At 39.2% G+C, this 27,928-nt stretch overlaps 1 protein-coding gene across 1 annotated transcript in view; it reads left to right on the forward strand.

Moving 5' to 3' along the window:
* Positions 1–957: 957 nt before the first annotated feature.
* Positions 958–27,928, forward strand: part of LOC124722321 (dual specificity protein phosphatase Mpk3) — a 30,530-nt gene continuing 3,559 nt past the window's right edge. The window contains exons 1-4 of the mRNA XM_047247499.1: positions 958–1,030; positions 8,528–8,685; positions 11,128–11,337; positions 22,640–22,775. Coding sequence (XP_047103455.1) covers positions 958–1,030; positions 8,528–8,685; positions 11,128–11,337; positions 22,640–22,775 — 577 coding nt within the window. The remainder of the gene's footprint in view (positions 1,031–8,527; positions 8,686–11,127; positions 11,338–22,639; positions 22,776–27,928) is intronic.

Raw genomic sequence — 27,928 nt, forward strand, 5'->3', positions numbered from 1 at the left:
TAGTCCCCCTTAATCATCCCAACAACCACCACCACCACCACCGGCCGTGGTGGCCGAGCGGTTCTAGGCGCTACAGTCTGGAACCGCGCGACCGCTTTGGTCGCAGGTTCGAATCCTGCCTCGGGCATGGATGTGTGTGATGTCCTTAGGTTAGGTTTAAGTAATTCTAAGTTCTAGGGGACTGATGACCTTAGAAGTTAAGTCCCTTAGTGCTCAGAGCCATTTTTTGAGACCTTGCGGGACTAATACTCCTGGAAGAAAGCAGTTTGTTACTTTGCCCAAAAACTGTGGACTCCTACGAATTGGGCATTGCAGGTCACGTTCCAACTAATTGTCTTGCGTTTATAGGACAAACCATCCCAACTTTTAATCACAAATGTTACTGGAGACACAGAAAAGTAGATATTACACAAACGGGACGGGGAGACGAGTATATCGCAATACACACAAAACGAACTAAATTAGAGACACCTAATTAATAGCTCGAGGCCATGCTAATCTTCGCTCAGTCAGCGATCCAGTGAGCTTGGGCTCATCTGTAGGGGCGACGACTTCTATAACTCTTGGTGGGTTGGTAGTTGTGGATGGTATGGCAACCCGGTTGTTGTTGTCCAGAATCGAACTGCAAGTAGTTTGCTGCACAATGTACGGTCTGTCTGGTATTACAATTCGTGATAGTCAGCCAACTCCACTCACCGATATTTTTGTTACTCAAGCGTCTGTTTCCAACGAATTTGAGTACTTACTTTAACACCGTTCAAATGGTGGCACATCAAAATAGCAACGCGGTGCACACGATTTGACGGCAATCAGACGCTTAGCAGACAAATCAGTGTCCGAAAGAAATCTCCAAAGGTGAGTGCTCAACAAGGCAAACTGGACACAGTGTAGTCATCTTGTTCTGTTAGAACATTACGACAAACTCTACGTATGGGTGGCTGTTTTCCATTGTCAGCTATGAAGGCAGCCGCCTGCCCCCTTGGTGTGCAGACGAGCGGGCGGACATCTGCAGAGAGCTTCCTTCGTTCGCGTTAGACTAGAGATGTAAGGTGCCACGTTAGTGCCATAATGAGAAAGGGCGGTGAAAACGTTGCCCAGACCATGCCGAAGAATTTCCCTGGAATCACAGCTATTGACAATTAGCATTCAGTCCTCTGATGCTACCGAGCAGCTGTTGAGAAGAGCAGTTTGGATTTAATTTCCACCGTTAATGGAGTGTACAGCTACCCATTCCCAAAGTCGGAGCTGGATTACAGCGGATATGTCACCAGATCAGGTCGAAATCCATTACAGCATGTTGCAATGTTTCTCGTGGAATACCAAAGAAATCCTTCTCGGTGTTACTTGGAAAATTACCAGATTCATGGACGGCAACCGTTTTAATTTTCCTTTTCAGGCATAGGAAGAACAGAACATGCCCAAGTAGAAGTAGCTACCGTGGAGTTGCCCTCTAGTTGCGTGGGTAAGACGTGGACTAGATGGAAAACTACTGCCTGGTTTGGATCCACGAGTCTAGATAGTTCCTTACTCGTTTTCACTGTTGGTTCATTTCACCGTTGGCAACATGACCCTGCTGGATATGGCTATACAACATACTTACCATTAGGAAATATCGCCTAGTACATGTATTTTTTTCAATCTTCAGAAAGTGTATGGTACTATTTGGTGAAATCATATTATGTTCAAACAGTTCCACACGTAGGGATTCTGGAGACGCCTTCCGATCTTTTGTGGTCCTTTGTTTTTCCACATTATTTTGGATATAGCATCGACCACACCCTATAAATAGTTTTAAACAAGAGAGCAATGTTCCTCAAGTAATCGTTCTAAATTCTGATCTGTTTATTGCCCACATTCCACTTCAATACAAGGCTATATTCCATACACATACCTTCAGAAAAGACATCTGAACATTAAAATTTATGGTGTCAGAACAGCAACCAGCCACAAATTTACTTTCAGTTCCTTTATTCAAAGGGTACCGTTACAGGTTTCGAATCGTTGTGATTCATCCTCAGATGGTTTACACGCTTTCTTTATGACATGTGGTGTGTTTTTTTTATAGATTAATTGTCCTAAAATATAAATAAAACATAATTATAAACACGCCATACTCAGATGGTTGCGTTACAGATTTTCGTTGCATGTGACTTACGTGAAACGTCGGTTTGGAGTGTTTGTTTTCATAACATTCGTCACTTACCAGTGATATAAAAATGGAAATGTAACTAACACTGTGAGGCAGTCATACCACACAAGCATTTCACCAACAAACGGTAAGAATAGTCCTTGCCCTTACAGAAGTTAGATGGATCAAGTGCTGACAAAAATCCAGATACACAAGTTCTGGTCTTCGAGGTGAATTTCATTTGCCAGAAGCGTCTTTACGTCTACAACTACATGACTGCTCTAGAGTTAACATTTAAGTGCCAGGCAGTGTGTCCTTCGAACCACCGTCAGACTATTTCTCTACTGTTCCATTCTCTAAGAGCACGTGGGGAAAATGAACATTTAGCCTAAGTCTTTCTGGGCGAGCTCTGATTTCTCTTATTTTATTATGATGGTCGTTTCTGCCGATGTGCGTTGGTGACAAAATATTTGCACATTCAGAGGAAAGTTATTGACTGAAATTCGTATAAAATATCTCGCCACAACGAAAAATGCCTTTGTTTTAATGAAGCCGCCCGAACTCGCGTATCATATCCGAGACACTCTCTCCCCTATTCCGTGATAATACGAAACGATCTGCCCTCCTTTCAACTTCTTCTGTGTCCTCCGGCAAACCTGTCTCGTAAGAATCCCATACAGCACAGCAGTACTCGATCAGAGGACGAACAAGCGTAGTACATGCAGTCTCTTAGTAGACCTGCAGCGTCTTCTAAGTTGCCAGTATAAGATAGTCTTTGTTACGCCTTTCCCACAACCTTATCTTTGATCGTTCCAATTTAAGCTATTCGTAATTGTGATACCTTGGTATTTAGTCGAAATTCAACGGATTTCGTTTTCCACTCATGTGGATGACCTCAGACTTTCCCTGGTTAGAGACGATTGCCACTTTTCGCACCATTCTGTCTGTCATTTTGCAATTCGGTTTGATCTTATTATGATTTTACTAGACGTCAAATGACAGCATCACCCACAAACAGTCTAAGAGGGCTGCTCGCAATATCTCCTAAATCTTTTATATAGATTAGAAATAGCACAAGGCATATAACACTTCCTTGGGGGACGCCCGATATCACTTCTGTTTTACTCGGTGATTTTCCCTCGATTACTACGTACTGTGACCTTTGTGACAGGAAATCTCTGATCCAGTCGCACAGCTGAAGCGATACTCCACAATCACGCACGAGAAACGTTCTCAAAAGCCTACTGGAAGTATGGAATCAATTTGAGATCCTCTGCCGATAGCACCGATTACGTCGTACGAATAAGAAGCTAACTGTTTTTCACAAGAACGGTAGTTTGCGAATCCGCACGGACTGTGTGTCAGTAGACCGTTACATTCGAGGTAATTCATAATGTTCGAACACAGTATACGTTCCAAAAATCCTACTGCAAATCGACGTTGGCGATATGGGTGTATAATTCAGAGAGTTATTCCTATTTCCTTTCTTGAGTACTGGTGTCCAGCTTTCGGGTACAGGTCTTTCGTCGCACGGGCGGTTGTATACGACTGCGAAGTATGGGGCTATATATTGTATCAGCATACACTGAAAAGACGTTATTGGTATGCTATCTGGACCGGAAGACTTAGCTTTATTAAGTGCTTGAAGCTGCTTCGGTGCACCGAGGATATCTACTTCTAAGTTACTCATTTTGGCAATTGTTCTCGATTCGAATTATGGGTGATTTCCCTAAATCACTCCAGGCAAATGCCGGAATGGTTCCTCTGAAAGGGCACGGCCGACTTCCTTCCCCATCCTTCCCTAATCCGATGAGACCGATGACCACGCTGTCTGGTCTCCTTCCCCAAACCAACCAACCAACTCGAATTATGGAATATTTACTTCGTCTTTTTTGGTGAAGGAATTTCTGAAAACTGTGTTGAATACCTCTATTCAGTGGCGCTGTCATCGGTTATATTACCATTGGTATCGCACAGTGAAGGTATTGTGTCTTGCTGCTGGTGTACTTTACGAACAACCAGAATCTCTTCTGATTTTCTGTCAGATTTCGAGACAGAGTTTCATTTTGGAAGCTATTAAAAGCGTCTCACATTGAAGTCCGCGCTAAGTTTCTAGCTTCAGTAAAACTCCGCCAGTCTTGGAAATTTTGTGTCAGGCATGCTTTTTTCGGTGCTTCTCTAACAATGTTCTGAGTTGTTCTGTGTACAATGGGGAATTAGCACCATCTTTTATTAATTTATTTGGTTTAAATCTCTCTGTTGCCTCAGATACTGTTTGATTTTTAAGCCACGTCTCGTCTACAATTCCGTAGGTAATTGGGAAGGAGTGGAGGCTCTCTCTTAAGAAGATGCAAACGAATTTTTATCTGCTTTTTAAATATATTTTGCGTTTAATTTTGGTGGATTTGGATGTTTCGGTGGTCAGCGTCGCTACAATGATCTTCTGGTCTCTAATCCCTGTATCCGTCATGACGCTCCCTATTTGCTCCGGGTTTTTTGTTGCTAAGAAGTAAAGTATCTTTACGCAACCATTTAGACAAGTGGGCTCCTGAACTAATCGTTCAAAATAATTTGCGGGGAAAGCATTCTGTAACATTTACGACGATGTTTTATGCCTACTACCGGCTTTAACATTGTATATTCACCGACATATCGCTGGTAGATTGAAGTCACCACCAACAATAATTGTATGAGTGAGATACCTGTTTGAAATGAGACTAAAATTTTCTTTGAACTGTTCAGAAACTGTATCATCTGTGTTGGGTGGGCGGTGGACGGGGTTGGGTCGGCAGAAGGAACCAGTTATTAATGTATTCCTTGCAGGAACTATCTTCTTCAATTTCGCTATGAGATAAACTACTTCTAACAGCAACAGAGACGCTGCCACCAATTGTATTTAATCGAGCCTTCCTAAACACCGTTAGGTGCTTTATAAAACTTTCAGGTGACCTTATCTCTAGCTTTAGCCAGCTTTCCATCCCTGTAACAATTTGAGCTTCAGTGCTTTCCGTTCGCAGTTGGAGCGCTGGTTCTTTCCCAACATAGCTACACCATCTTGTCGAGATTGTGTTTTCTGCTGGTGGTCCGCGTCTTCCCAACACGATATTTCGACGCCGTAACTCGACGTCTTCATCAGGTGTTCCCTGAGACTGTGTTGGGAAGACGTGGACCACAAGCAAAACAACCGATCTCAATGAGATGACAAAGAATCGCTGGGATCATCTAAGAAATTACACAGCTTTGACAGTTTAAAACTACAGTCTTGATTGTTGCTATATTGTTCACTTCATCCTGTGTTCATCCTGCACCCTTGGAGTCGTAAGCTCTTTCTGCCTTTGAGACCATCTAATCTAAAAAGCTGCCATTAGGAAACATGGTGTCTGTATTATACAAGATGCAAGTACATAAAGTTCCAAGCTTAATGCTCTAGAGTTCAGATAATGCTTTATCTGCAAAACACAACGTATAAGGACGTGTTGAAACTTAATGCCTCAGAATTTTTTATTCTGTTCTTAACATGTCATGCATTCTACTCGGTCAGCTTGCCAACTTCACTGATGCGAGTTGCAGACCATCTGCCGCTAGAGGCCTCTGAGTTGTTGCATGTAATATGACAGTGTGTCACGTACCTATGTAAGTGCATGACAAACACCATGCTGTAATGGAGTTTATAATGCCAGAAAATATGCCTCCAACTGAAATCCACAGAAGAATGAAAGATGTGTACAGCTTTGAGCCTGAAGGTGATGGTATCCATAACAACATTGTGGCAGGCTATGAAAGCTAGGTTGACTATTTTGAACCCTAAAACAAGAGAACCTCAATGGAGTGCTGCCTCAAGGGATCACTGACACAAAGAAGTTGAAGACCGGCCATTAACAGGCAAAGTCATCCTCACAGTGTTCTGAGATCTTCATGGTGTGGTGCATTTCAAATTTGTGCCAAAAGGCAACACCGTCAACTCTGCTACATACTGCAAAATCCCCAGAAAACTGACAGTGCAGATTTGAAGAGTTCATCCACATCTGGAGTAGCCTCTCTTTCAACATGACAATACTAGACCACACACGAGTGCTGCAACATTAACAATAATATGACACCTTGGGTTCGCTGCCATCGATTGTCATCTGTACACTTACAATGTGGCCCCATCCAATTTTTATGTTTCCAGAACTTAAAGAACACCTTGAAGGAATTTTCTTTTATAGTGATGAAGTAGTGCAAGCAGAAGTGATGTTGTGGCTCCATCAACAAAGTCAAACTTTCTACAGTGATGGTATCAACAAATGGTCTCTCATTGGGAGAAATGTGTTTGTTGCCAGGGTGACTGTGCTGAGAAATAAATATGTAGACATGAAGAATAAAGATGTAGAATGTTAATGAAGCTTGTGTGTAAGATTTTTTACATTAACAGATTTGGAGGCATTATTTTTCAGCACACTGCAGTACATTCATATCACAGTAAATTCCCCAGTAGAATTGGATGTGATACTGGCATAGATAAAAAGTTTCCAAAGTCAGTCACATTTAGGCATGCATATTCAAATACAGAGATATGTAAACAGGCAGAATACGGTGCTGCGGTCAGCAACACCTATATAAGACAACAAGTGTGTGGCCCAGTTTTTAGATTGGTTATTGCTGCTACAATGGCAGGTTATCAAGATTTAAGTGAGTTTGAATGTAGTGTCATAGTCTGTGCACGAGCGATGGTACACAGCATCTCCGTGATAGTGATGAAGTGAGGATTCTCCCATACAAATATTTCACTAGTGTACTGTGAATATCAGGAATCTGCTAAAACATCAAATCTCTGACATCGCTGCATCCGGAAAAAGATCCTGCAAGAATGGGACCAATGACACTGAAGAGAACTGTTCAATGTGACAGAAGTGCAACTCGTCCGCAGATTGTTGCAGATATCAATGCTGGGCCACCAACAAGTGTCAGCATGTGAAGCATTCAATGGAACATCATTGATATGGGCTTGTGGAGCCAAAGGCCCACTTACGTACCCTTGATGACCGTATGACACAATGCTTTACACCTTGCCTGGGCCCGTCAGCACCGAAATAGGTCTGTTGATGACTGGAAACATGTTGCCTAGTCAGACAAGTCTTGTTTCAAATTTTATCGAGTGGATGGATGTGTACAGGTATGGAGACAACCTCATGAATCCATGGACGCTGCATGTCAGCAGGAGACTGATAAAGTTGGTGGAGACTGTAATGGTGTGGAGCATGTGTAGTTGGAGTGACATGGGACCCCTGATGCATCTAAATAGGACTCGGACAGGTGATACATACATAAGCATCCTGTCTGATCACATGCATCCATTCATGTCCATTGTGCATTACAACAGACTTGGGAAATTCCAGCAGGACACTGCAACACCTCACATGTCCAGAACTGCTACAGAGTGGCTCCAGGAACACTCTTCTTACTTTAAATACTTCCGCTGCCCTCCAAACTCTACAGACATGAACATTTTTGAGCACGTGTGGGATGCCTTGCAACATGTTGTTCCAAAGAGATCTCCCTCCCCTCGTACACTTACGGATTTATGGACACCCGTGCAGGGTTCATGGTGTCAGTTCCCTCTAGCATTATTTCAGAGATCAGTTGAGCCCATGCCACATCATGTTGCAGCACTTCTGCGTGGTTGCGGGGCCCCGACATGATATTAGGCAGTTTCTTTAGTTCTTCAGTGTAAAGTAGAAGGCCGACCGCTGTGACCGAGCAGTTCTAGGCACTTCAGTCCGGAACCGCACTGCTGCTAGGGTCACAGGTTCAAATCCTACCTCGGGCATAGATTTGTGTGATGTCCTTAGGTTAAGTAGGATTAAGTAGTTCTAAGCCTAGGGGACTGATGACCTCAGATGTTGAGTCCCATAGTGCGTAGAGCCATTTTGTAAAACAGATGACTTAAAGAGGTGGTTTATTGTTGCTATTGGTGTACCTTCTGGGGACAGATACATAGTCCTGTTTAGTATTTCATTAACAATTTTCTGAGTGGGTAGAATTGTGTCTTTGTCGTTGTTTGAAGTACATTCATTTGAAACTACCAAAATTTGTTTCATAATTTGTGAACCTTCTTTGTCTACCATTGACATACTGGTTAAATTGTTTGAAAATTTTATTCATTACCATTCCTCAGCTATCCTTCAGGAATGGTCATGCTTTCTCAGTCTATTAGTTTGAATAATCATATTGTAGTACACTGTGGTCACATATCTTTTATTTTAATTTTAGATTTTACTTCATAAATATTTTACAGTAAAAATATCCACATAACATGTAATTATGTTCTCATGCTGTGTTTTTCAAGAAAGTAATGATGAAGTTGTGTAAAGAAAATTGCTCTGTAGTTTGCTAATTTTGGTCTTTTTGTTTCTGTAGGTGGCTTCTCTCAGTTTCGCTCTTGCTACCCGGAATGGTGTGACAGTTGTAGTGAGCTGGCAGGTGATGTGAGCACTGGCCCAGGTGCCGAGTCTGTTGCTGTGCCTCTCATGGGGCTCCGCAGCCTACGGATTTCACCAGCATTGCAGACCTGCAAGGTTTGGATTACTTAATTATAAATATCAGCAAGTAATTTCTGAAAGTAGATGGGAATTATTCACCAGAAATGATAAATAAATGTATAATGTACAAGAAACAGGATATAATCACTTGCATGTACAGAAACCATGGGTGGTGCAGATGTACTCTTACAGATTCTATAAGCTCACTGGCTTTTGTGGTTCTATTATTTCTGTTTTCTGTACTAAAACTGGAAGGTGGAAAGGGAGGCACATGAAAACAGCTCTCCTGCCATTCAGAACAACCATAGGTTTCTGTAGGCTCCTTCTACAGGAAGGAAAAATGGATGTTGAAAGGGAGGGGGAGGGACAGGTAGCTCAGTTGAAACTTCCTGGCAGATAAAACTGTGTACTAGACTGAGACTCAAACTCGGGACCTTTGCCTTTCGCGGGCAAGTGCTCTACCGACTGAGCTACCCAAGCATGACTCTCACCCCGTCCTCACAGCTTTACTTCCGCCAGTACATTGTCTCGTACCTTCCGAACTTTACAGAAGCTCTCCTGCGAACCGTGCAGGACTGAAACAAAGGATATTGCAGAGACATGGCTTAGCCACAGCTTAGGGGCATCTTCCCCAAACCAGAAAATCTCTATCTCCTCCTAGAGGAAATCTGTTGGTCTAACGAGTAAAAGTGTTGCGCTCTGTTTCTGTCAACAGTACTGAGAGTTGCCTCTCCTCAAGGTAAGCACTCATTAGCATGTCAGTCGAGTCATGATTTTAACATTTTGAAATTGACTTTTACTTTTTTCACAGAATGTTATTTAATGCACTTTGAAAACATATTTAGTAATTTAGGAAAAATTAGAGAACTGAGAAAGAGGAATCCATAATTACTTCCTATGTCTTTAACAAGAATGTTATATGGAAGAGAGATGCAAGGTGAAAAGTCTTCTGACTGGCAGTGAAACACTGCTTTTGCACTATTTGTTGGTGAGTCTCATTTTAGGTCAGTTTCCTTCATCCAGTTTTCTCTGTGGTAATCTCTATTGAAGAAATGAGATTCTCTGTGATTCTGATACTCCAACTGCAGCTGCCATGAAATTTCTCTTGGAATCAAAACATCTCTCGACCACAAATTTCTTTAGTTGTGCAAAAAAGATGGAAATATATGCGGATGGCATGCCAGACCTGGCAAAATGTTTGTTTTCCCATTGTTGAAGCACTTTCCATTGCCATGATGGAAGATAAAAAAAATTGCAAAGCAGGATTCTTCTCACTGTAATTCTCATGTAGTTGATCTAAAAGACTAGTGCAGTACTTGCCAGTTCTTGTTTTGCCCATTGCAAGGTAATTAACTAGAAGAATGCTTCAAAACACAAAAACCACCTTTCTCACATATTAAATGTGCTTCTCCTTTTCTCTATAGTTCACTGTGTACCATTTTTGCTTTATTTGCAATTTGTTTTCTAGTGAGAAGCAGTTGACCTACAAAACAAGATAACCAAGTGGTGCTCAGAATTAGTTATTCTTTTTGAAATGGTCCAAACATTGCAGAGAGGTTTTTTTTGTGCATTTGTGTTTTACTATAAGTCAGCAAATTCATCACTGGTCTTGAACAAAGCTCTCTCATATTGAGTTCTCTCCATCACTCTCCTGAAATGTCTCTGAAATCCTCAATCATTGGCCATCCTTTACCATATTGCATCTTTTCTTGATGTTTTCCTTGTGGTTGTGTTTTCAGGTCTCTTTAAGGTACAACTACACTCATCTTAATCGTTCAAAGTCAGAGAACATACTCTGTACAAAAATTCACCAGCTTTGTATGAATTTCTGTTTGCTGTAAACCATACAAATGATTCCATGTGGTTTTGGTATTTCAATAGATCCAATTTAAAAAAATTCACAAATCTACTGTATAAACCCAAGACTTCTCACATATGATCAGTAGACACTATGAGTTGAATTTTCACTTCATCTTCATTAAGTGTGTGTAATTTACTTCACTTTTTATCACTTTGATCACGCAGGTGTAATGAAGGACCAGAGTTAAGGGAAAGCAGAATAATGGAAGCTCTGGTTATGAAACTAGAAAATCAACTTCTGCCAGCTGTATTGTGGAATGTTCTAAAAAAAAAAATCCACATTCTCATTATTAGAAATCAGTTGTTGCTAATATTCTGCCATCCATGAAAATCTCTCTGCTTGAAGGATATGAAACTTGTATTGTAGTCCTCATATAATCAGAATTCTTGCTAGACCCATGCAGCATTCACTTTATATTTGTCACAGTCCAATAGATAATGGAAGAATGAACAACACATTAATACCGTTGTGACTTTGTTAACTACAGTATTGGGTATCATTATTTTTTCCACAGTATAACACATAGAAATTTGTTTACTGTTTAGCCTCTCAGCTGGCTTAAGAATATTTATTTCTGTGTTTCAGTGTATAAAGATGACTTTTATTTCTTGTTTCAGAGGCAGCACCATCATTTGGGTTCTTCATGTGGTAGTTCATCTTCTGCTGCTACAAGTAGCACAGACTCTTCAGATTCAGATGACCGCTGTGATTCATCCTTGGGTCTAGAAGAAGATCGGGACTTCCCTGTTGAGATAGTTCCACACTTATTTCTGGGCAATGCATCAAATTCAGAGGACAGGGAGTCACTAAACAGGCACAGCATACAGGTACACTACAAGTGAAATTCAAATTAGGCACTTGATTTATGTATGAGTAGAAAAGTCATGACTTTATGTAAGAATAAGGTCACTGTAGTTTTAAAATTCACACCGCCTGTGGCTGTTGCCCTATGTTAGGTGCTATTCAAAGAACATAATGAATGTGATTAATGACAAAACAATGAAAGATTTTAGAGGAATCTTAAGAAAAATAAAGACTGCGATGAAGTATACAGTGAGCTTAATGCCAGCTCATAATTAATCCTCTGACTTAATAAGTTGGTATACCATTTTGGAAGCACTTTCCTCAATACAGTGCTACAAGTCTTCATGGAAATCTTGGATGATTAAAGGTATCTAAATATCTTTTGAAAGGAAAGGGACTTTACAAAATAGTCTGAAAAAATAAGGATCCAGAAGTTATTTAATCACACAAACAGTTCTGTAAAATATTTAAAAACTCTCAGAAAAATGAAGGAGTATGCACATTTTTCAAAAATTTACATAAGAGATGGTAAAACTAAATGAGAATGGAACATTGTTAAAAGACAGACAAACAAGTAAGCCACACAATATGACTCTGTTTCAATTAAAGTGGTCCATGTGTAGCAGGTGTTTATATAATTATATCCAAAACATTTCAGAAAATTGGTTTAAGGATTTCAAAAGAGGTAGCAAATCAACACACTGAAGAAGCAACATGAGAGAAATAAAGTGACATGAAAATCTCTTGCACAACTACATATGAAATAACAAAAATAGTCATGACCCTTGAAAGTTAAATTTGTATGGAGTTGATGAAATCTGCAACCAGACTCAAGTGTGGCCCTATAATAGATAATGTTCTTAGTTGTGTGTAAGACATAATTAATTTTGTGTGTATTGCCAAGCACATCAAAGTATGCCACTTTTGGCCCCACTAAGAAATGTGCCTTAACAGGTTAGTTTGTTAATTACTTGCTTACCCATTCTGTAGAACATATGAATGGTTCTTTTATTGAAATAATGTGGAATGAATCAGTTTACAGCACATGCATACATGATTGGTGTTGACATTAATGAACACATTATTTTGTAGTCCTGATTGTGCAACTACACTTAAACAAGTTGTTTTTTAAGATGCATCTATTTTTAAATCGGAATTTGTCCATGGAATAGGTGTTGTCCAGGAGAAATTATTTAGGTTATTAATAATGGATAATAAAGGCAATTTTTTTCTAGTGTTGTAGGTATGGATGTCTCAGTTCTTCTCAAATTTTGATGGATCATTTATGAAATTCCGCAAGTGAATATATGTATTGTAATGACACAGTTAAAATGGCAAGGTCCTTGAAATACCTACATGATGACCACAGGTTAACACCACATATTATTCATAGGGCTCACTTTTGTGCAATCAATACTTTCTAAGTGATGAGGTACCTAAGAAAATTATTACATAGGACAATATTGAGTGAAAATATACAAAATATGTCAGTAGAGTAATACATTTGTTTCCAAGACTAGCAATTACACAAAAAGCAAATGTGGCTAAACTTAATTGTTTGAGAAGCTTAGTAATATGCTCCTTTCATTTTTATCCATCACTATATACACTCAAAAATTTGAAGCATTTTACCTTATTTACTGACATCTATTCATGTGCTGCATCGGCAGCATGTCAGTAACAACTGGCAAGTATCATTCGTTACACAATTTCCCAAACATTCTGTGAGGCCAATGTTCTGAAGAGTTGTCACCCACCAGTGTAATAATGGGTTACTTTGTCAGACACAGCAACAAAGCAAGAAATGACCATTATAATAAAATAAGACAAATCGGAGCTTGCTGAAAGATTTAGGGGTTAATTTTTCTCACATTATTCCAGGGTAAAATTGTTGAGAAATAGTCTGAAAGTGGTTCCATGTACCCTCAGCCAATTACTTGAGTGTGAATTGCAGAATAATCATACAATAGATAGATTGCTACTCACCGTAAAGATGATATATTGAGATGTAGACAGGCACAATGAAAATTCTGTACACATTGAGCTTTTGATGAAAGGCCTCTTCAGAAAGGAAAGAACACACACATTCACACAAGCAAGCATTCCTCGTGCACATGATTGCCCTCTCTAACCACTTAGGAGCGGTCCGAGGTAGCACTCATTTGTGCATGAGGCATGCTTGCTTGTGAGAATATGTGTGGTTTTCCCTTTCTGAAGAAGGCTTTGGCCAAAAGCTGAATGTGTAACAGTATTTTCATTGTGCCTGGCTCCAACTCGATATGTCATCATTGCAGTGAGCAGTAATCTATCGTTTCCACCATATTGTTGATATTCTGATCTGAACTTCCCATTGTTAGTCACCATATAGAATTACTAAAGAATAACTCTACTGAGGCAGCTGTTAGTACTTTACTAAGTGCATTAATTATTTTATTTTATTTTATTTTTTAATGATGATGTCAACAGTAGGGATCTTGTGATGATTAATGAAGGCATTAGGTTGTGTGCATGTCAGTGAGAATTGTAGAGTACATTATCTTTAAAAAACCTTTTCGTTTTTTAAATCGTATGAGAAGAAAGACTGGCAAAAAGTAATTGACATCATCTTATACAGAAGTCTTATAGTGGCATATTTTAATCTGTGTGAGAAAATCCCTTGCATTAAATATATATGACACATGTGGCTAAGAACATTACTTATTACAGAATCACTTTTTAGTGTCTTATTTGAGTTACTAACAACTCCATATTAATTTTTATTTTTGAAGTTAATAGTTTTCTGTGCTTCACAAATGATGAAAAAGAGTTTTCTATTTCACTTTCCCCATTGTCACTTCTTTTGTCCACTGGTTTACTTTCTCTTTGTAACTAGTTACATCAGTTTTCTCACCTACTGTATGAAAAACAGTTCATATTTATCAGGTATGTTTAACAACTACTTTGTCAGTGTTCCCATTCCCTTTAATAGAAATTGTCATTGGCTATAGCTACTGCTCCTGTCTCACTTTGAACAATATTCCATACTGATTTTAATTTATAGTTTTAGCTGTCAATTTATATTGTGTATGTACTCGTGACTGTTCTGCAAATGATCCTCATATGTTACAGTGCTGTTCATAATACAAAAGAACATTGCTGCCCACTAAAACTGCAACAACAGCAAGGATAGCAAATAACTTGTGGCACTGAGTATGACCCTCCTGAATCCATCAATTTCATATTTGCATAACAGTCATGGAATCCCAACCAATGTCAGCAATGACAGCACTGGAATGTAAACCACTGTCTCAGGAGCTACAATACTTGTGCTGTCAAATTTGTACGTATGCGGGTAAATAAATCTCCTTCTGAAATGAGGCATAACGTGATCTTTCCACAATCAGCCAACATTCAACTGCAGTTTCTGAGTAAAAACTTCAGTGTAATCCTTTGTTATGTACAGAATGTACATGGTGTTACTCCCATGTAATTTGTGTGGTTGTACTGAAATTCTGATCATTTGCATGTCTGAACATGTAGCACTTTGTTGCGTGCCACCTTGATGGTGCTGAAATTTTAATGGCCAGCAGTGCAGTTGTGGATCGGAGTCACATTCACCAAACTCCAGAAGACCATTGGTGATACTCCTGATACTGTGTTATCATCAAACACATTTGTTAATAGTTTAAAGCACTTTCAGGGAGATTATTTGATTTTATAAGGAATTTTAAATTGATGTATTGCTTTTTACTTACTTCTATGTAATTGGTAATTGCAGCATGATTATACAAAAACTTTTGAAGAATAAACTAAAGCTCTTAACAATACAAATTGGTGAGGGATGGATTCCAGTGACAAATATATTGCAATAGCAACCTAGTATTGAGGCTAATGGGTTTGTAGTCATATTGTTTATTTTTACATCTTGTATTTTACAGATTAATATCATAGACTACCACCACATTTTACAACTGCTGCCAAGAGTCTTTTTCCATTCATTGTTGGCATTGCTTCAGTATGGTTTTTGTTACTGTCAGTAACTATTAGTGCCTATCAAGAGTACATCAAAGGTCTCTCTGACACAACTATAGGCTGTGCTGCATGTGTGCTTAGCTCCATAGACCTCGAGGGGGTGGAACACCTAACAACGGATTTAGGTTGAATGATAATATTTGCAAAGATTTTAACTGTTGTTATTTTTCAACTCAAAGACTGGTTTGATGCAGTTTTCCATGTTACTCCATCCTGTCCAAGCATCTTCATCTCTGTCAAACTACTGTACCTCCATTCACTTGAACCTTCTTACTATATTCAAACTTTAATCCCCCTATATAATTTTTAATCCCCACATTACCTGCATTAGCAAACTGAAAATTCCTTGACCCATCAGGATGTGTCCTATCAAACAAATCCCTTCTTTCAGTCAAGTCATGCCATAAATTTTCTTCCCCTCCCCCAACCCCCATTATATTCAGTACTTAATTTTTTATTCGCTCTACCTATTTAACCTTCAGCATTCTTCTGCAGCCCTGTATTCCAGAATCTCTAGTACCTTCTTATCTAAACTGCTCATTGTCCACGTTTCACTTCCATACTTGTCTATACTTCAAACAAATACTGTCATAAAAGGCTTCCTAACACTTACAGATGCTAACAAATTCCTCGTTTTCAGGTACTTTTAGTTTCTCATTTCCTAATTCCATCACCTGGTTTAATTGGATGACACTCCATTACCCGTAATTACTTTCATTGATGTTCATGCTATAATATCTTTTTCAAGGTGTATCCATTCCATCCAAATGGTCATCAGAATCCTTTGTGGCAGAATGACAATGTCACTGGGAAACTTTAAAGTTTTTATTTTTTCTCCATGTACTTAAGTTCCTTTTCCAATTTTCTCTTTGTTTTCATTTACTGCGTGCCCAGTGTGCAGATTGAATAACACCGGACATAGGCTACTATCCTATCTTCCTCTCTTCACAGCTACTACCACCATTTTGCATCCGTAGACTCTTATAACTGCCATCTGGTTCCTGTGAAAACTGTAAATAACCTTTTGTTCACTGTATTTATTTTATCCCTGGTGCCTTCAAGATTTTGAAAATTGTAGTCCAGTCAACAATATCAAAAGCTTTGTCTGATTCTAAAAATGCTGTACTTGTGGGTTTGCCTTTCTTGAGCCTGTGTTCTAAGTGAAGTCTTAAGATCTGTACAGCATTGTGTGTTACTGTATTTCTCCAAAATTCAATTGATCTTCCCTGAAGCCAGCTTCAACAACTTTTTTCCGTTCTGTTCTAAATAATTTATGCCAATATTTTGCAACCATGACTTATTAAACTGATAGTTCAGTAGTATTCACTCCTGTCAGCAGCAGCCTTCTTTGGACTTGGTGCTTATTAGATTATGAGTTTTGGTCTGATCAAGTCTGAGGGGTATCTCACCTGTCCCATATGCCGTGCATACCGGATGGAATAATTTTGTCATGGCTGGCTTTTCCCAAGATTTCATTAATTCTCAGAGAATCTCTTCTATTCCAGTGGCCTTTTTTCCGCTTTGGTCTTTCAGTTCTTTGTCAAATCTTTCTCATAGTATCATCTACACTAATACTTTGAAAATCACATTTAAGTGCCTGGCACAGGGTTCATCGAACTACCTTCACAAATATCTATTATTCCAATCTCGTATAGTGCGCGGAAGGAACAAACACCTGTCTCTTTCCGTATGAGCTCTGATTTCCCTTATGTTATCGTGGTGATCGTTTCTCCCTATGTAGGTCTGTGTCAACAAAATATTTTTGCATTCAGAGGAGATTGTTGGTGATTGGAATTTCGTGAGAAGAGAGTCCATTGCCATGAAAAAGTTTTTCTCTTAATGACGTCCAGCCCAAATCGTGTATCATTCCAGTAACACTGTCTCCCATATTTTGCGATAATACAAAACATGCTGCCCTTCTTTGAACTTTTTCGATGTACTCTGTCAGTCCTATCTGGTAAGGATCCCACGCCACACAGCAGTATTCTAAAAGAGGACGGACAAGCGTAGTGTAGTCAGTCTCCTTAATAGATCTGTTACATTTTCTAAGTGTCCTGCCAATAAAATGCAGTCTTTGGTTAGCCTTCCCCACAACATTTTCTGTGTGTTCTTTCCAATTTAATCTGTTTCTAATTGTAATTCCTAGGTATTTAGTTGAATTTACGGCCTTTAGTGTAGACTGATTTATCATGTAACCGAAGTTTAATGAATTCCTATTATCACTCATGTAGATGCCCTCTGACTTTCCATTATTTAGGGTCAACTGCCAATTTTTGCACCCTTCAGATATCTCCTCTAACTCAGTTTGCAATTTGTTTTGATCTTCTTATGACTTTATTAGTCGATAAACAACAGTGTCTTCTGCAAACAACCTAAGAAGGCTGCTCAGATTGTCTCCTGAATTGTATATATAGATAAGGAATAGCAAAGGACCTATAACACTACCTTGGGGAACGCCAGAAATCACTTCTGTTTTACTCTATGACTTTCTGTCAGTTACTACAAACTGTGACTTCTCTGACAGGAAATCACAAACCCAGTCACATAACTGAGACGATATTCCATAAGCATGCAATTTCACTACAAGCCACTTGTGTGGTACAGTATCAAAAGCATTCCGGAAATCCATAAATATGGAATCGATCTGAAATCCCTTGTCAATAGCACTCAACACTTCATACGGATAAAAAGCTAGTTGTGTTTCACAAGAACAATGTTTTCTAAACCCATGTTGACTGTGTGTATCAATAGACCATTTTATTTGAGGTAATTCATAATGTTCGAACAAAATGTATGTTCCAAAATCCTGCTGCATATCGACGTTAATGATAGAGGCCTATAGTCAAGTGGATTACTCCTACTACCTTTGGTGAATATTAGTGTGATCTGTGTAACTTTCCAGTCTTTGGGCACGGATCTTTTGTCGAGTGATCGGTTGTATATGATTGTTTAGTATGGAGCTAATGCATCAGCATACTCTGAAAGGAACCTAATTGGTATACAGTCTGGACCAGAAGACTTGCTTTTATTAAGTGATTTGAGTTGCCAGAATGAGATTTTCACTCTGCAGCGGAGTGTGCGCTGATATGAAACTTCCTGGCAGATTAAAACTGTGTGCCCAACCGAGACTCGAATTCAGGACCTTTGCCTTTCGCGGGCAAGTGCGATACCATCTGAGCTACCGAAGCAAGACTCACGCCCGGCCCTCACAGCTTTACTTCTGCCAGTATCTCGTCTCCTACCTTCCAAACTTTACAGAAGCTCTCCTGCGAACCTTGCAGAACTAGCACTCCTGAAAGAAAGGATACTGCGAAGACATGGCTTAGCCACAGCCTGGGGGATGTTTCCAGAATGAGATTTTCACTCTGCAGCGAAGTTTCATATCAGCGCACACTCTGCTGCAGAGTGAAAATCTCATTCTGGAAACATCCCCCAGGCTGTGGCTAAGCCATGTCTCCGCAGTATCCTTTCTTTCAGGAGTGCTAGTTCTGCAAGGTTCGCAGGAGAGCTTCTGTATAGTTTGGAAGGTAGGAGACGAGATACTGGCAGAAGTAAAGCTGTGAGGACCGGGCGTGAGTCTTGCTTCGGTAGCTCAGATGGTAGAGCACTTGCCCGCGAAAGGCAAAGGTCCCGAGTTCGAGTCTCGGTCGGGCACACAGTTTTAATCTGCCAGGAAGTTTGATTTAAGTTGCTTCACTACTCCGAGATCACCTGCTTCTATGTTACTCACGTTGGCAGCTGTTCTTGATTCGAATTCTGGTATATTTACTTTGTCTTCTTTGGTGAAGGCATTTCGGAAGGCTGTGTTTTGTAACTCTGCTTTGGCAACACTATCTTCAATAGTATCTCCATTGCTATTGCACAGAGGTTGGTAGATACTCAAAAGAAAGATAGTGTACAACCTAAGAGAACCTACTTAAAAAGTTTTAAGAACTAACTTGTAGGACACAAAGTATAAATATTCTTCAGCCCATTTGTGTGTTGATTCCATAATTATTTGGCAGATAAAATTGAGCAAATAACCTTGTACACAGGCATTGAAGTATTCATGCTTCCCATGCTCCACCTGTGAATGGACTGGGCATGTAGGGTATTAAATACCCTCTGCCACAGTCTTTATAGGGGTTTTAGGGGTATGTATAGAAATGTAGATAGTACACAACCAAGACCTGGACAAAATAATATGGATCAACACTTCATTTCTAAACATTTAGTTTGGCTTACCTATAATACATAGATTTTACTTTTTGTGTTTCCCTGTAACAAAATATTTCTGAACTGTTCTGTTATTTTTGTGATGGCATGCTCATATTGGACAGCTCAGGCATGTAACTCAACAATCAGCAGTCTAAGATGTGTCTGGAGCACTATCATTTTAGTTGTCTTGATCACAATATAATGTAACTACAGCTAATCAAGTCAATGAAGGAAAATTAGGAGAAAAACTTCATGCAGCCACAAATTTTTGCTCAGTGGTAGGGGAGAGTGCCAGAAACAATAAACTGAGAATCATGACAGGTGGGTTGTTAACACTGGGAGGGGCTGGTTGAAAGGTCTCTCTTCTGTTTTTCTGGAATAACTCAAAAACCACAGCTTCTAGCAAAAAATATTTCCTAGTACATTTTTTCTGTAGGACTAATAGTTTCTATGTTGCAGGGGATGGAAAAACCACAGATTATTAAAAATATTGTTAATCTTTAAATGAAGTGGGTTAAAAACAAACATTAAATGTCTACATCACAGTTGTATTACGGGAGACATTGTGCCCTAGAGGTGTAACATTGTGCACACGGTGAGGGGGCGATGTGTGGGATAGAAGTGCGATGGATTATATTCATGCCCTTCCTTCCTTCATAGGTCTGCAGCCTGAAGATTGAGCAAGTGATATCCCACTCTATCTACCCACTACATCACATGTAGTAAATGCAGTCTGCAGCACACCTTATGAAACACTGTTGATATTGTCCACAGACATGCCCAGAGGGTGTGGTGGTTGTGAAAAGTAAAGTGCATAAACACTACAGCAAATTTATATATTATATTATATTAATGCAAGAAGCACTTTTGGACAGAATTTGTGTAAATCAGTGCACACTGTTTTAGACTACCACAGGGGAATTAATTCTTAGTCATTTTGTATGGCAGCTGTAGTGTCTTCCAGGAAAGATGACTTCCTTCACATCAAGTGCTGCTAGATTTTCAGTTTGCAGACTGACTATACCTCCCCAGCATTTCCTGTCAGGTTATCATGAATTAACAGATCAAATAATTTCCCTGAATGTGTGTTATTTTCCATTTTTTAAATGGCTGCCTATTCCAGTAAAGTGAGTTTTTGTGTAAAACATGGTTCTATAAACAATGGTTGAGAAGAGTTCAATTTGTAAGTGTGATGTTGTCAGTGACCTATGTAGTGTTGGTGGGAAAACAGTTTTATTGGTAAATGAGCAACCTTGCAGCTATCATTGACAGCATATTGTAAAGCTGTGGAACTATATTGTTGTCACTTGGTGGTGAATTAATGAATGACCAGAAAGTTACTGCACTTCTCTCACCATTAATTGTGTTACTGATAGACTGCATAAATCTTCTCCATTCAGGAATTTATGGCACTTCTAGAGGGGGCTGCACTGAATGGAGACACTTACTAACATCCACAGTACATCTTACAAGATGGGTATGAATATCTTATCTCTAAATCAGCCCCTACCCAAATGCTCACACCCTTTGGTCAGTATTTTTATTATGTTACCAATGACACTCCTACACTGTGTAAAAATTTGAGACTACACTTTTTTTCCCAGTCGACCTTTTTTGGTCTTTGTTGATGGCACCAAACTATAGATAACATCAGTTATGGTTGACTAGCAACCATCCTCGTGCCATGTTTACTACACTATAGTTGATAACTAACAAGAGAAACTCCCCATGACACCCCCTCAGATTTAGTGGTAAGAGGGCCCAGAGGACAGCCCATCAACAACTGAACACAGATCAAGCAGGAAAATAGGAAGAAGGTGTACTGGGTTATGAAAAAAGGCAAAATAAAAACACTGAACAGCCCTAGAATGAGAAGTGCAATATTGGGCAGCTGGAAAGAAAAATGGCATCATGGGTAAGTGTTCTTGATGTTGGACGGGATGGCCAGGCGGGTGTACCATTTTCAAACCTCCTTTGTGCAATTTTTTTTTCCCCCATTGTTCGTTTATTCAATTTTCTGCCAGTATCTCGTTGGGCGTGAATCATGCTTCGGTAGCTCAGATGGTAGAGCACTTGCCCGCGAAAGGCAAAGGTCCCGAGTTCGAGTCTCGGTCGGGCACACAGTTTTAATCTGCCAGGAAGTTTCAGGGTACTGTAACTTTGATGATGATGATGATGATGATGATGATGATGATGATGATGACGACGATGACGATGAATATAGTTGTTTGGGTCTTAATTGGAAAAATCATTGAGTTAATTAACCCTCCTTCATGTCTCAAGGAACTAGAACAGTTTCTTTGTGGTCAGTTGTACAAAACTCCATTGATCATCGCTGAACATTTATACGAATTTATCCTAAAGAGAATTCAGAGGTTTCATTGGGTAGCACAGGTAGTTGTATGCCATATTATGGGCATGCTCATAATATTGTATCCAGCCTCCATAATTATTCTTGTGTTAGTGTATACTGGAAATAAAACCTTAAAATTTTCTTCCATTTCACTCTTTCTTTTCTTTTTTGGTTACATGTTAATTGAGAGATATGCCAGAATTTTGAACCTCAGTGACTCTTTCTTGTAACTTGTAAGTCCAGTGTTACATTTTTGTGGCTCATGGAAACAGTTATGGTGCCCATTATTATCCATGGTTTCGATCTGGTATTCCCAGTGCTTGGTAATAACCTTCATCATAATGTCAAATTGTCACAAATTGTAGAATTCAGTATAGTTCCCTCATGATTTGTCAGCACAACTTCAACAGACTAGTTTGCATTCCATGGTAGTATTGCTTGGAATTGACCTACATTGGGTGAGCACATTGTACAATGTATTTTTCAGTATAAATGGGAGAAGAATTTGTCATAAACAGATGTAGTAGGGTAAAACATTTGTCCATGCACCATTTGCTGTCCTGCACTATCATGTCGTGTTAGTGATACCAACAGTTATGAGTATAGTAGCATAACTGTGTGAGGATAGTTGAATACACATGAAAGGTAATTGATGAAATAACAGGAGTTCTTTCTGGGAATAGCTCTACATCTAGTTATTACTCAATGATTTTTTATGTAAAAAGTAGTTTCATTTGATTGACTGAATTATGTTTTTGTTTCAGTACATTTTGAATGTAACGCCTGATTTACCAAATGTATTTGAGGACTCAGGATCAATTAAGTATATGCAGATTCCAATAGCAGATCACTGGAGCCAGAACTTAGCTAGCTTTTTCCCAAAAGCAATAGAATTCATTGGTAAGTATTAGGAGACTGGTTTCCTCACAGTAAATAATTAATTTAGCATTCAAGTGTATATGAAGTATGTCTTGCTAATGGAAGCAGTAAAAGTAATGAGTCACCATTATCATTAAAGCATTGAGGACTCAACAGTCATATAGGAATTTGAAATTGATACAGAGCTTATGGACAGAATCCTCTTCAAGTGTTCAGTGAGTGTCTCTCTCTCTCTCTCTCTCTCTCTCTCTCTCTCTCTCTCTCTCTCTCTCTCTCTCTCTCCCTCCCCCCACCCCCCCCCCCCCCCCCCCCACCCACCCGCCCACCAGCCCCCTTGATCTGCTAGATTTGTTTTGATAACTCTGATGGAGGACTTGGTCCGTAAGGTCAGCAACAATTTCCATCTTGTTATGTGCTAGTCAACTTCTGAGCGTGTCAATTAGACTCCTTCTGTCGTTTGTATTCCACTCAGAACTTAACATTATTGTATTGAAATACAGCATTAATCAATTAAATTTGTGTAATAAAATATTTCAGATTTGCTAAAATGTTACACACAAATCATTCCCAGACTGAAGCAATAAGTGAAAGAAAAAATCATAGGACCAACTGAGGATTGAACCCTTGTCTTTGCACCTATGGTCTACCTACCTACTTACTCACTAATTTGAAATTACTTTCAATATTAAACTTTCACGTAAATGTTACAAAAACCTTCTCATTTGCTTTTTCAACTGAAAAGAAAGCATCTTAAATTTCCTACATAATTTTATAAGACAGTGCTCTAGACACGATGTTGGAATAAAATTACTCTTGAAATGCTTATAGAGTCTAATGAAAATGCAAATATTTGATTTGAGAAGACACCATGAAACATTTGTCAAAAGTGATGAGCATTACATTTAACCCTATTTTTCAATTGTTACTTTGGTGTTGGAGGTCAGAGACTTGAGTTACGAAAGTAAGCTATGGAGTTCAGATATAAGAGCACGACAGGTTGAAGCAATCAAAATGTGAAATAGTATGAAAGTAGTAAACAAACTTATGGGGAAGATGTATTCATACTATGAGATGTGCTGTCCACACTAAACATTTACTAACAGAACAATTTGCTGAGACTTACGTGCCCTTGACAGTGCAGAATTTGGTGGCAGCAAATCACAGCCACAGACGGGAACAGAAGTGTGTGGCGTAACATATGACATACAATTTATGGGAGATGTAATGAGAATATACAGAACAGGAATTATTATTTGAAATATTGCGCAAATTACAAGAATAAGTCAGCATTCTAGACCTATTCCAAGAACACCCAAAAGCTTTCCTGCACATAAAGTAATCTGTTATTAGCTATAGATGCCCTACATAAATTTCCCTTCTTGTGCTGCAATCCCCTATCCCTGACTATCCACCATTCTCTTACTTTCCTTCCCATGGTGACAGTCTCTGATGTTGGCTCAGCTACATCTATGGGTTCTGCTCTTTAACAAATTTATCCATTTACTTTAAATCAGTTTTTTAGCTGAAGCAGTTTTTCATCCTCTTTTGGGTTTGACCTATATTTACAAAAATTTTTTTCTGTTGTTTGGACAGACTGGGGAAGAATACCATAAATACTGCCAACTGCTTATTGCATTAAAGATCCCCACATGCAATAACTATGTGGACCCACTTATGCACTTGAAAGCCAATGCCATAGCCAATCCGACATGGTGAGGTCATTGTGTGCCATTTTTGTAAAATCTCTCTGAAAACATGGGCATCAGGACTCCCAGCAATGAGCGTTGTGCCACATGACTTTCACTGCAGCTGGGTGGCACCCATGGAGGGAGCTCTTGAAAAGAGTCAGTGGCATCATGGCGGACATTTTACAAGTGAAACATATTAAACTCAATCAGCATAATGGCCATACTCATCAGGCTGTCTCAACTGATAAGAGTCAATATTTCAGTGTGGGCCGTTGTAATCCAACTGCTTTTCCTACCCTGGCTACCCCTTGGGAAAGGGGTTAAGTCAGAAGACTGGGAACAAAACAATTCATTCAATACCTGGTGTGTGTATATTATAATAGAGATACATCTCCAATGATGAAGCCATTAATTTTCATGAAACAAAAATTTGGAAAATTAGTAGATGCTCTGGAAAGAATGCAAAATAGGTCACTATTGATCAAATGCCCCTCTGCTGCAGAATCTCAAGCAGTGAGTGACATACCAGTGCTTATTACTCCACATAAAACTTTGAATGTGGTAAAGGGACTTACCTTACACCCAAGACGAGGATCTGTAAGCTAAAGTAACAGGGTGACATCACATTTTATCAACTCTGCACAAGCTGGGTTTTTGAGGAAATATACCATTCATACAGTTTTTTTAATCTCATATTCTTTTTAAAGGATCAGTTTTTAAGTGCCACACACACTGCAGTGGCAATAACTGGCACAGTAGGTGCAGTGGGACATAGTCACATCAGCATTATATATCTAGGATCTTTGTTTATATTATGGTTGTGTATTGTTTTGTATAGCAGAAAGCCAACTACAGGCAACCATTAAGAGCACACAAAACCCAACTATGTATTTCTTTCTCACCAACTAAATCACACATTGTGCACTTTTGTAGAATATGGTCTGCCCATTCTCCTCGAGAAATATACCTTGAAACCCAGTTACTGGAAGTAGTGGACCAGTACCATTTCCTAGGACATCATTTTGATAATAAACTTACATGGTTATCACATATACAACAACTCAAGACTTACTGCATGAAGAAAGTTAGTTTTCTATTTCCTCACTAACAGATACTGGATTGTGAAATGAACTATTAATATTTTATAAAGTGCCCATTTCATCCTATCTGGATGATGGAGACATTGTGTACGTGTCAGCAGCACCATCCATCCTAGAAGTATTAGACCCTGTTCACTATAGTGGAGTCCATTTGACATTTGGAGCTTTCCAAATGAGCCAAGTCAATAGCCTTCTTGAAGGAGCTGGAATACCACTGCCGAACATATGGGTCTAACAAAATTTATTTAACTACACAATCATGGTTAACAAAATGTCAAACCACCCATGTCATCCCATTTTATTTCACAATCCAATTATGGGTTACTCACAAATTGCCTTTCAACAGGAGGACCAGCAGCAGTACAACTGGAAGACCTTCAGTGTGAACTTCAACTTCCTCCAGTTACCTGTATGCAATACTCTCAATCATGAACACCTCCATGGTATATTCCCCAATCTATAGTAAGGATGGATCTAAGGTGTGAAATCAAAGACAGTACACTCCCAATTTTCATTGCTGTGTGTTTTATTCATCCAAGAGTATGCTCATATTAATCTCCTTTACACAGATGTCTCCAAAGGTAATGAATGAGCCAGTTATGCATACATACACAATCATAATTGAGAACAATGTTCTCTACCAAAAGAATCTGATATTCATGTTGGAGAGTTAATAGGATACATAGAGCACTACAGAACATAACGACTTTCCCTCAACATAATTTCAGTTCATTTAATGAGTGCTTGTGTGTTTCTCAGATAATAGGCAAGAGTTATCCAAAATGTGCAAACAGCCTTGCTACAATGGTAACTCCAGTTTCCGTCAGCCAACAGATCACCTAAGTTAAGTGCAGTTGGGCTTGGCTAACACTTGGATTGGTAACTGTCTGTGTCTGCCTAGTGCTGTTAGCAAGCAGGCTGCACTCAGCCCTTGTGAGACCAACTGAGGAGCTACTTGACTGAGAAGTAGTGGCTGTGGTCACAAAAACTAATGACGACTGGGAGAGTGGTGTACTGACCTCATGCCCCTCCTTGTCCACACCCAGTGATGCCTGTAGGCTGAGGATGACAAGGTGGTCAGTTGGTAACGTTGTGCCTTTAGGCCTGTTTGAACATAGTTACAGAATATATCCTCTGGTCTCTGCTGTCCATGACAAACTGAATGCCCTCTGCAGTAGGGGGATATCCACTGTTTTTTGTTTTGGACACTGAGTCACATTGGCATTCCAGGTAATGAGTTGGCTGACAAACTAGCCAGTGAAGCTATGGGAATCGAAACACTCAAACTGGATATTCTAAATGCTGCCTTAAGGACATATATTAGAGGCCACATCCTGGAGAAGTGAGAAGACAAGTGGCAAAGTACTATAGTACACAGTCCAATAAACCGTGGGCCACCAAACACACCACTAAGGCATGGCAGACTTCCATATAAAGCTCAAGGTCGGAAGGTATTGCCTTGTGGTGTCTCAGAATTGGATATATCAAAATAACTCACGAGTGACAGTTTTTAGGCTATAAATAAAAGTAGTGACAAGTATGATAAACCTGGTGGCGCATATGGGATAGCACAACTTAAAAAATAAGAACTCACTATCATAAGGGTGAAAATGTCGGAAGACTGGTCAGAAGATCAGAAGACAACACCATAGATTTCTTGTGATGATGATTCTTATTAAATTTAGGCAAGGAGAGGCTGCACTCAACATCCCATTGATTTTAATGTGCTTTAACATGCTAGTTGGGAATCACTCACAAGTAACTCCAGTAAAAGGTTTCTGGTCTCTAGGTCTTAGTTAAATAAATAAATAAAAATGCTGTAATGAATGTCATGTCATGTCATGTCATATGATTCAGGCAGTCTCTTCCTGAATTTCGTGTTAACTGTGCATTGTGAGAAGTCGTGAAAACATTCAGATGAAACAAATGTACTACATATTCAATAAAAGACTATTTACCACATGCACATTTCTGTTGCCTGATAGTTGTTGGAAAGGAAATGTGGATTATATTCATGAGTATGAATTTGTGTGTAATTAGTTAATGATAAGAGATTGCCTGAGTGATATTCTGAAACGATGTATGTTAAGATTATCTGTACTTCCCAATTGTTACTCTTGCCTATAATTTCATGCAATGAATGCACAAAGTAAAGTTAAATTTCAGTATTTATTTTTGTAACTATCCACATAATAAATAAAAGAACAAAACAAATATTTGAACCCATGGCATTCTGGTTAAGTAACTGCTCTAATGGTAGTGCCCACTCTCCAGTTGAAAATAGTTAAGCAGTCAAATGTGATGACTGTTGACCTCAATTTTTCAAAAAACTAAGGCCTAGTGACCTGAATCCTATATAGACAAATGTAGACAGATTAAACTACTT

The sequence above is a fragment of the Schistocerca piceifrons genome, chromosome X, assembly GCF_021461385.2.
Source record: "Schistocerca piceifrons isolate TAMUIC-IGC-003096 chromosome X, iqSchPice1.1, whole genome shotgun sequence".
Lineage (NCBI taxonomy): Eukaryota > Metazoa > Arthropoda > Insecta > Orthoptera > Acrididae > Schistocerca > Schistocerca piceifrons.